Below are 11895 nucleotides of genomic sequence, written 5' to 3'. Positions count from 1 at the left end.
TTTTTCTGATTTGGTAAAATTCAAAAAAAATAATAATACAAAATTAATGAAGAAAATCATTAAGTTCAATTAATGTTTGAAAACTTACAAACTGGCAACCTCTAAGTACACGATTGCTTGATTCTGGGCGTGAAAAAAGGAATTTGATAATGGAGGATAAAACTAATTTGTAATTGGATAGAAAAAAGGGAGCAAAAGGCGGTCTTTGAATGTATAAGAGTAAGGAGAGAGAAAGTAAAAAATTAGGGATTTAAGTAATTAATTTGGGATTTATATAATTACTTTACCACTATGTAATTTATTGTAATAAGGTAAAATTAACTTGTGTATATATGTAAATTTTAATTTTTAATATCTAAAAGATTAGTTTTTCGTGAGAAGCACTTTTATAAAACATGAAACGTTGTTCAAGTACAAAGAGGGATGGCTTCTTACTCTAAGCGGACTTTCAATAATTATTTTTGGATTTGAAACAACTTTTTAAGGCATTGGTATGAGTACTATAAAAAGATCATCAGCAACAAATAAAGAAGTATTGAATGAGCTACTGAGAAGTCTGGCTGGAGACCTACAATTGCCTACATATTTGTACATAACTAGACACGTTTTTTTAGTTTATCTTTAACAAAAAAGAAGCTAATTCCTGTTACTGACTAAATTAGACTTCTTTGTGAAAACTTGAATTAAAGAATAAATTAGTTAGCTTTCAATTTTGTAAAAATCTATTCTATTTCTAAAACACAGCATATAGCCAAAAAAAAAAAAAAATAGTTAATCATACCAAACTTTCTTGGGGTGAAGATTTGGAACTTTGCCTCTATAGCTATAGAGCCTTTTTAAATGCTTAGTCATATGGACGTGCAGGGGCAGATCTATGTGGGTGTCAGGGTGTCAGGGGTTCACCGAACTCCCTCGGTAAAAAATTACGTTGTATATATAAGGTAAAAAATTTATATTTATGTATATTTATTAAATTTGAACTACATGAATCAAGCATGTTAGATAGTTTAGTGGTACTATTTGCACTTCTTTTGCCCTTGGGCGCAGGCTGTTATTTTTTTTTTTATTAATTCACTATTTTATCTTGTATTGCTACTACTTATTATTTTAAAAAAAGCTAGCTGCTGCTATCCAAAAAAAAAAAAAAAAAACGACAAAATAAGTTAAAACATAAAATTGGCAAAAACTTTAAACCCTTTTTCCTTGTTTCAAAATTAAAAAATCCAAAAGTCCTTTTCCTTTTTTACTTGAAATTATATTTTATTGACTTATTCACACATTTATATTTTTATTTTTCGAATCCCTTAAAGAAAAATTCTAAATCTGCCACTATGAACATGGCTTCTTAATTATCATGTTTATGAGATTAGACTACGGAGGCGGCTCAATATTATTGGAGGCCTAAAGCCAAACATGATAAGAGGCCTTTAATATTTTTTTTTTAAAAGAAGATATAATATATAGATTTTATTTTAAATTTACTTTTATAAAAAATTGAGATGCAAAGTTATGAGTAATGATTTTATAATCAATTTCTTTTCTAATAATTTTTTTTCTAATTAACATATTTAAAATTCGATAAATAGTAAAAACGTAATTTATGCCTACATAATAAAGAATATCAAAAAATAACATAATATTCAAGAAATAATATCAAAAAATAACATAATATTCAAGAAATAACAGAATATGCCTTGCAATATATGTCCACTATTATTTAACACAGAATATAATACTAAAACCTAAAATAATATAACCTGATGCGATAATTTGATTTGAAAATAATAACCTCAATCTTCATAAACTACCAACAATTTTGATATCAGGAAAAAATATCATATCAACTATAATAATATTGTAAAAAAAAAAATCTCTTAACATTTGAAACTTTGAAGATACTTATAAGAATCAAAGAAATTAAATAGAGATCAATTAATTACATATGTTGATTGCACAAACCAAAAAAAAAAATGAATTACCTTTTGTCCTTCAATATCTTTCACTTGTATACCATTCTAATTGCCTTTTTTCAAGATTTATATTTTTGTAAAAATTAAAATCTGAAAAAATCTTTCCTTCCCAGGTAAATCGTAGTAGTTTTTACTTCCCCGTCTTATTTTATGTGGATACTTTGATCAGATACAAATTCTAAGAAATAAGAAAAGATTTTGTGATATCTATCAAATTGTCCTTTATTAAAAAATATACTAGTACTATCTTTAATTAAGTGAGGCTTATAAGTAAGACCAATAAACGTAAAAATGAAATTATATCTTTAAATAATTAACAAATAAAAAATGTGATATTCTTTTAAAGATGAATAAACAAAAATGACAACACATAAAAATGGGATGAAGAAAGTAGTTTTTTTTTTCCATTTTATATGTATGAAGTACTCCTATTTGATATAAAGAAAATGTGATATTCATTTAGAGATGAATAAACAAAAATGACAACACATAAAAATGGGATGAAGAAAGTAGTTTTTTTTTTCCATTTTATATGTATGAAGTACTCCTATTTGATATAAAGTGGATCCCTCCAATACTTCTTTCAAGGCTAATTTTTGATCAAATAAAAATGAAAAAGGTTTATTTCCTATTAAGTGAATGAAAGTAGTAATTTTTTTTTTCTAAAATTTACATAAATACACAAATTAAAGTTACCATATTACATTATATACCAATTTGGTAAAGTATTTACACAAATTCTAAACTATTTATATAAATCTTTTTTTTTTTTTCAACTTTCTCTCTCTTAAAGATTATGCATCTAAAACAAGAGTTTTCTATTCCGTAATTTACTCCCCATATGCTCCCACTACACACCCGATATATCCTCCATATTTGAATCCCTCTTTTCACGACAAAATTCAAGTTACCTGTACTTGGAGGTTACAACTTTGTAAGTTTTGAAGATTTTTTTTTTTTCAACTTTACCAATTTATGATTTTGCCCGTTTATTCTATGGATGCATGTTCGTTTCTATAAAATTACTTTATTTTTAAGTATTTTCAAGTTTCGTAGTTCGATTTTTTCGTTTTTCTTCATATAATACAATTTTTATTTTTTATTTTCTTGGTTTGTAATTGCTTTAGGTTAATCGAATTAGTGTAAAATTGGTAATGGATTCTCTCGTCCTAACTTTAGTTTAGGACTTAGTCAGTTAGATTCTCAAAAATAAGATATTCTCGTTGGGTTTGTTCCTGGTACATTTGATTTTGAAGAACCCAATTTCTCAGAGAATTGTTCAAAGCATCGAAACGACTCGACAACAATGAAGAAATTGAAGGAAGCGGCCAGTTCTAGATCGAAGAAGTCAAGTTCAAAAGCGACCATAAGAAGAAGTTTGATGATTCCGATCGACCACGTCTTCCGAAGGTATTGATTATACATTATATTTTACTTACTTTGGAACATTAATGTATAATATATTGAAACACATTAATTTTTTGGAACACTAATGTATAATATTACTATTCTGTTATACATTTCAATATTTTATACATTGGATGTTCTTATTACATATAAGAGGCATTTTATCTTTTTTTATGGTATTATATAGTTAGAAAGTCTTCGTTTTGTATTAGGTTTTACTATACATTCTGACAAGATTATATGTCATATATGTTTAAGGTGAAATATTTAGTCTGACATTGTACATTGCATATATTCGAATACTAGTGTATAGTATTATTATTTTGATATATAAATCTTTATGTTGTACATTTCATGCTCTTATTATATATAACAGACATTTTATGTTTTATTTGATATTATACATTTAGTGAGTCTTAATAGTGTATAAGGTAACATTATACATCTGAATAGCTTATATATCATACATATTTTTCAGATGAATTAGTTTAGTATGTAACATTATATATTATTGCATTTCACTATTTAATTGTATAAGTTCCCCTCAAACATGTGTAACTGTTGTAATTATTATATTATTTTATTATTTCAGGGTATGAAATACCATATAGATAAAGTCCTGGATCACCCATTGCATATAGGTAGCTTATGCAACCGTGGTTTTACTGAAGACATAAAAACTTATTTTGGAGAAGATGTTTTAGGGGAATTTAGAAATACGTTATTTTGGATTTTTCTTGACTTGCCGCAATGCAACTAGATAGGGCACATTTCAAAATGTATCCTTATACTAGAAATTCAGCAGGATATTAAGGACAAGATTCATGTGTGGGTGCAGGGGAAGATCCTGAAATTTACCATACTTGAATTTGTCATTATTACCGGTCTTAAATGCACTGGTGATATTGATGAGTATATGTATACTTCATTGAAAAAATCCCCTTTGATGTCGAAGTATTTTTCTGAATCTGGAGGTGGAATAACTAGGTCAAAACTGATAATACCTGTGAAGATGGAAAACTTCGATAACTCTGAAGATGCTCTGAAGCTTGTGATGTTATTTTTTGTTCATACATTCATGTTTTCTCAGCATAAGGAAGCACCCATCAATGTAGCTCACTTCCAGATGGTCGAGGATGGTTGGTACATACACTTTCCATGGGGGAAGATTACATTTGAAAAATTGATGAACTCATGGCGGTAGGATTTCAGAATCGTAAAACAGTTATATTCTTTGGGTGGAATGCCCCATGCTCTAAATATATGGATGTTTGGGTGTTGCTCTGAGGTAGATAAAAAAATTACTTTGGAATCAAGAAACATCATCCCAAGAATACTCAACTGGTTTGTGGAGTGTACCAGGCCTAAGTATGAATCTTTTATGTCTGGCATGTTCAGTAAGGTAATCATATGACCTGTTAAGTATTTTTATTTTCTACTCAATTTATCGAAGCGCTAATATTTCATTTTGAAATTATTTTTTCAGTATTCTTACAAGAATTTACAATCTACAAGCAAAGAAGTTCGTACTTTAGATTTGTTTTTCTCTGAAGATTTTGAGATATTTGATCCAACATCTACTGCTTTCACATCTGTTACTCCAACTTTGAAAAGGTCAGGCAATGAAGATCAAACGCACATTGTCACTGCAGCTGAAGACTTTGATGATTTCAGCTCTAGACCTATGCAGAAATTTCTAGGAAAGGCTCGTTTATCTTTACCTTTATCAACTGAATAAGCATCGAAGAGAACAAAGACATTTATGTTTCAGGAAGTTAGTCCAGCAGTGAAAAATGAAGAGAAATCAACAAGTGCTCCTTCAGTACATCATGTGTTTGGTATGTATTCTAAAAATCAAGAGGAATTAATAGATAAAGTACAAATTGGTGTGTCTGAATTTGATCATTCTTATCAAGGAGAAATTGGTGTGTCTCTTAAGCATGAACAATCAAGTCTGTTCCTTCATCTTTCACAACGCCTGAAGGAACTTCTAAATCTAATTTAGATATGGAGCAGATAAAGAGTTACATCAAAACACATGTAAGTTAACTTTCTTATTCACAATTTTTTCTTTTTGAAATGCATGACTTATTTCTAATATCTTATTTTTATCTATACATTATAAGGTTGATAAGCAGATTGCTGAGCTGAAAACACTAATCTCTAATATGCCTGATGAGGTCGTTAAAGCTTTGAAGAAAGAAAAGAACAAAGAATCACTGATATAAAATATTATTTCATTCAAATTTTTGATACTTTGAATAAATACTCATACATTAGTATTATTCATGCTATATAGGAGGAGAAAATTGTTGATCAACAACAAGGTCCAGAAGAAGGGTCGAAAAAAATGACAATGTATATAAGAACAATTTACCGGTAATTTTTATCTCAATTATGTTGGTGTGTTATCATAAATCTATATAACTCCCATATCTTAACCTCTTTTTTTTTGGTTGTTATACAACACGAAGATGAGGATATGGGATCAGTCATTGAAATCAGAAATGATGAACCATCAGTACTTCAACCTTTGAAAACAGAGATACAAGATTGTGTACACACGCATAGTGAATGTCCAACAACAACTGAGATTCAAAGTAAACAGAAGGTATACTGAATTAATATTACGTATGCAAATATTAGTTATATAATAATATTCCCGAATCTCCATTGATATATATATAAATGTTATGTATTTTTTAATGAATTTTGATCTGCATGACTTACATTATACATATATATAATATGTATAAATATGCTTATACATTCACACCCATGCCTAATAGATATCAACTTATATAAAAAAATTGCATTCACCATTATATGACTTTGATTAAATGTACACACATGAACTTGTCATTTTTTATAGGATGAAAATATGATTGATAAAGAAGAAGGTCGTGAAGAAGAATAAAAAAACACGCACAGTAATGATATAAAAGATTTATTGGTATATTTTTGTCATTCATGTTGGTTTGTTACTCCAATTCTTTATACATAAATGTACCACGTGTTATTTTTAAATAAGGTAATAACCTTCTCAGATGAATATGAATATGAATATGTTAAAACGTTTTAATTGGGGTTGTTACAGGATCATTATACATTCAGTTGAATGTAGAATAATATGTTATACATTATTAATATTACTAGTCTCTTCAACAAAATGAATGTTCTTTATGAATATCCTCATACATATCTATGTTATTTTCAATTATTTATATAATAACATTTCTCAATCACCTTACAAATCTAAAAATGTTAATACATTCATACGCAATCCTTACAAACAACAATTGAAAATCACTTTTATAATTCTTTTTTTCATTCAACTATGTCTTACTTTGATTAAATGTTCAGACATTCTAATCATTACTTAATTTAGGATGAGTTTATGGCCGATAAAGAGGAAGGTGTTCTTGAATATTTGGAAAAAGAGCACAGTCCTGTGATGGTAAATTTATTGTTATTTTTTGTAATTCCTGCTAATTTAATACTTCAAAACTATCTACATAAACTTACCAGCTATTACGGTTAAAAATGGATCATAATATTCTTAGCTGCATATCTAATTTTTTGGATTTTCATTCTACCATGATTTCTGTTTGTATTGTTATTTCATATTCTGCACTAGTAATATTGGTCTTTATGAATATTGGCTGATATGACTTTTTGAAAGGATATGAACTCATTGTACCCAAGTATAGTGGATTATGTATAATATGCAATGTAATATTATCTTAATTTGGGGCTATTACAGTTTTATTATACATTCATTTGAATGTATAACAATATGTTATACATTAGTTCAGTATATTATACATTCATATGCATTTTTTATAGATAGCAATTTCAAATCACCGATACATATTTTTGTTTCATTCAACTATATATTACTTTGAATAAATGTTCAAACATAATGATTGTTATTTAATATAGGATGAACATATTGCCGAAAAAGAAGAAGGTTGTGCTGGAGAATTGAAAATACCACAAAGTTCTGATATGAAAGATTTGCAGGTATTTTTTTTGTTGTTCATGTTATTTTTTTACTCAAAAACTATCTACATAAACATAATTGTTGTTTAGGTATAATTAACATTATACATTAATATGTTTATTGTACACATAACACATCCATCTATTTATCTGTAGGATGATATCGATGCCATAATAATGAAGTTTGTTCAAGACGTTATAGATGCACTATTATTTGGATTGTCAACACCTTCAGATACAAAGACATTGGATGTTATTATACCAAATATAGTGATGGAAAGTCAGTGGACGCTTCCAGATAGTCAGTTTTCACATGATTTTTCGGATGCTCAAGTTAGGGAGCGTGAAGTAGCAAAAGTACGTGAAGCCACAAAAGCATCTGTAAAAAAAGATCGAAAAAATTGAGGATTTTTAGGTCACCATATATCACAAAATTTGGATCTAGCTTTAAATATGAGGGCAATTCCGCTAATGAAGAGAAGCAAATATATGCTTTTGATGATTGTACCATTTACCAAGAATTACCTAATCAATTGATCAATGATTACTCTAAATGGTTTGAAATTGGGTAACTCAAATATCATGCTGCAAAGTAAGTTATTTTGAAACCTTTCTAAATTATTGAGGAAACAAACGGACAATCACTATCTTAAAAATGCTCTAGGATTAGGTTAGCCTTTGTTGGACTTTATCATTGCACAGACACTCTCAAGAAATTGTTTCTACTTGATGTCGCAACGCAAAATATATTAGAATGATGAGGTAAATTAAACTAAATTAGTTTCATATTATAACTATGGTTATTGTTGAAAACTTTACTATAATGCCTTATAAAACATAAAACACTTACAATCTGGTGTTACTTATAGAATCTGCTATAAAAACTAAAATCATACATTTGAAAATGAACTATAATTATGAAGAGTTATGTGAAGTACTTTTATTGAATTTGAAAAGATGCATAACTGTAAGTAATATGTAGTGTATTTTCATAACTAGAAATAATAAAATCAATGTCTATTTCATACTTGCCTAGCTATGTATTATAAATTTCAAACATGTAGAATCTTTTACTATTACATTAGTCTTATGTATAACACCATGTCCCACTTGATATTGTTACATAATAAACATTAAAACGATATCATGCATGTTTAATTTTTTTTTTAAAATGTAATTATTACAGCATACATAGAATCTATTGTATGATTAAATATCATACATATGGTGTTATGTATAATCACCAATCATACATATAGTGGTAACAGATCATACATTAATATTCTTGATCAATACATAATAATAACTAAAGCATATGTTATTTTCTTTCAGTGTTTTACATATTTTAACATGTAGCACTTAGATGTGATATTCTAACACTTGAGAAAGAAATCGAAGTTGCAGCAGTGTAATACTTATAGATATACAACAACCAACTACTTCTTCAAAGCATATATTGATAAGACATATAATCGATATTTTTCAGCGGTTCAAATAGAATAGATATCCACGCAAGAAGACTACGCAGAATCTATTGATGTGGATACAAATGAAATCGCTATTACAAATATATTAATGAATTCTGTATTTTTGCGGGATTACCATGGTATATGGTTGATGATGTAAATGTTCCTATTAACTGTGGCAAAGAATTTCACTGGGTGTTGACTGTAATTGTGTTGAAGGAGAGAGTGATACGTGTGTATGATTCATTGTCAAGTAAAAGAAAAAGTGAACCACCAAGCGAAATACAAAAGTTAGCGGCAATACTGCTTACTTACTTGTCAGATAGTGGTTTATTTGAAAAATCTGAGCAAACTGACTAGTCAACACTTGAAGCATACAAAGGGAAGTTTGATCTGCCAACTGGTGTTATCAGTCACAACTCATTTGATGTTAAATACGTTCAAAACATTCTACAGCAAGCGTCTGATAGTTTGTAAGTGACTCTTATTTTTAACATGTATAATCATGGTATAATTATTAAACATATTGGTCTTTTATTTTATTTACAAATCAAAAACTGCGGGGTCTTTGTGGCTGCATATGCAGAAATATTGAGTGAAGGGAAACAAGTGCATTCATGTGATTTTGAAGCTGCAAGTCAACGTGTATGGTATGCTTCGTTACTATGGCATTACGGAGTGACAAAGACAGAGAAAGGTTATACGAGCACTAATGATAAACCTCCTTGGTCAAGAAATAGGTTTCTCCAATCACCTGATGAAAGTGCAATTGTTACTTTAGAGTAGCACCTTCTTATAACAGTATAATTGATTTTTAAGTATTTGTTGTTAAACAGTTATATACAGTAGTGTTTTTTGAATATTGAGTTTTAATTTACATTTTATGGATGTCATATTTTGTTCTAATACATATTCATGTTTTAAAGAACTGTTTTTCATTTACATACACTATATTGTGCTGATTCTATATAGTTTGGTAGTTAATAATTTTCCTAACCTAATATTGCTAACAATGTATAACAAGAAATTACATATTAATGTATTATTTTATATGTAAAACATTGGATTTTTCTTCAGTTTGAAAATTATATTATAAGTTAATTATACATTGAGTAGGTATCAAATTATTTTTGACAAATGTATTAGATAACATCATACATGTTGTCACACTTTCATTGCTTAAGTGAAAACAATGAAAGTATATAAAAGTATAAATATTTAAAAAGTATAACACTACATCGTACATTGTAAACATACTGTTACAATATTTATATTTAATAATTACTTAATGTATCAGCCATTTCACGTATTAATTGTAAGAAAATTAGAGTATTTTATAATATCATACATACATATTAATGTATAATTCATACTCATACCCATAAAATACAATGCAAAGGCTAATTAAATTTTACACAAACTAGGTTACATTCATTTTGCCATTTCTTATGTTATTTAGTCAAAAACTGGTACAAAGAGTTAGGTAATAGTCAATGATTTTACTTTAACATCACATGTTATTAAAGTATAATAGTATATCATACATCAATTATTTAAGACAGGTTATTGGGTAACTGTGCAAAACACAAATACTTACAACAGCTACTTACTATAATAATTCTCAAATTACATAGTATATAAACACATAAAACTACGTTATAATTATAAGTGATAAAGTAACAAAATATGATATTTGAAAACTTTATTAATTGGTTATAAAAATATCAAACATTGATTAAAAACTAAACATCAGATAATAATTAAAAACATAAATTAAACTACAACAAGCAAATCAATAAAAACTAAATAAAAGTATTATTCAATTAAAACCAAACTAAGCATAAATATTTAGAACAACAAATTAAATTCTTCAACATTCTTTTAAAAAGTAATCGCACGTCCTCCAGTTGTGGTCTGCACGCCCGCATTTACCGCAATGGTTTGAACTTGCAGTAAGTGATTCACTAGATTTCAAATGCCTTCCTTTCTTTGGCCTACTTGAAGGTCCTTTGTATTTGGGTGGCAGAACTTTTTCAGCATTAATAAATTCTAAAACGTTCCAATCCTTCGTGTCCAGCATAGGAACTATTAGCAGTTCATACATCTTGACAATGGTGTTTGGCCTGTACAATTCTGAGCAGTAACGTCCATACTCTTTTACATCAAAATTTTTACTCTTTAAAACGGCAATTACGTGTGCACATGGTATTTCATCAATTTGATACCAATAACAATTGTACGTGCCATGATCAATATTAGTAATGTACCTCCTTCCTGATTCATATACACAGTACAGATAACTACCAGCTGCCTTAACCTTTTAACAACGAATCATTTTATACAGATACGAACATACAAATTAATAACAAATATAAAAGATGTTTAATTACATAAATATTTAAATACATACCGTCATCCGCAACGATTTAACCCCATTTTGAGTCAGAATTTCTTGAAATCTTCTTCCTAGTGTTGTGTTTGTATATTATACAATTTCATTGTTATTACAATTTCCTGCAGCAAATAAAATCCTAACTTTTTCGAGGAAACCTATGATAGAAAGTTCTCTAGCCTCTACCAAACAACCGTTAATACATTCGGCTATATTTGAGGTCATCATTCTACCTCTATTAACAGGGGAGTGACATCGAGACCATTTTTCATAGCCAGCTTCCTTCAGATATTCCTTAACTCTTGGACCAATCTTACCAACCTTTGACATAATGTAATCAAAAACTTCTATTCTATAAGCTTTAGCCATGGAATAGAAAAGGTCACTAAGTCTATCTTTACTTTTTCTAAAATATTTGCAAATATTTTTTCATAAATGTCAAATACAAGCTAGATGGGAGACATTAGGATAAACAATGCTTCACACCTTTTATCATACTCTCGTTTCAATCTGATACAACACACATATTATCCCGTTCTCCAAATATTTCGCAAAATTGATAAAAAAATCAAGTCCACGAATTATCGTTCTTCGAATCCACAACACCGTAAGCTAATGGAAGAATACATACTAAATAAAAAAAAATAATATGTGTAGG

At 28.3% G+C, this 11895-nt stretch overlaps 1 protein-coding gene across 1 annotated transcript; it reads right to left on the bottom strand.

The window, feature by feature from the left end:
- Positions 1-10715: 10715 nt before the first annotated feature.
- LOC107849026 lies at positions 10716-11606 on the bottom strand. The gene is made up of 2 exons (XM_047401603.1): positions 11337-11606; positions 10716-11162 (listed from the first exon to the last, which is right to left on the bottom strand). Exons 1-2 carry the CDS (start codon positions 11604-11606, stop codon positions 10716-10718), a joined length of 717 nt encoding a protein of 238 aa, XP_047257559.1.
- Positions 11607-11895: the final 289 nt, after the last annotated feature.

The sequence above is a fragment of the Capsicum annuum genome, chromosome 12 (genome assembly GCF_002878395.1).
Source record: "Capsicum annuum cultivar UCD-10X-F1 chromosome 12, UCD10Xv1.1, whole genome shotgun sequence".
NCBI classification, from domain to species: Eukaryota; Viridiplantae; Streptophyta; class Magnoliopsida; order Solanales; family Solanaceae; genus Capsicum; species Capsicum annuum.
The sequence above is the reverse complement of the archived record's forward strand: the minus strand, read 5'-3'. Positions and strand labels throughout refer to the sequence as shown.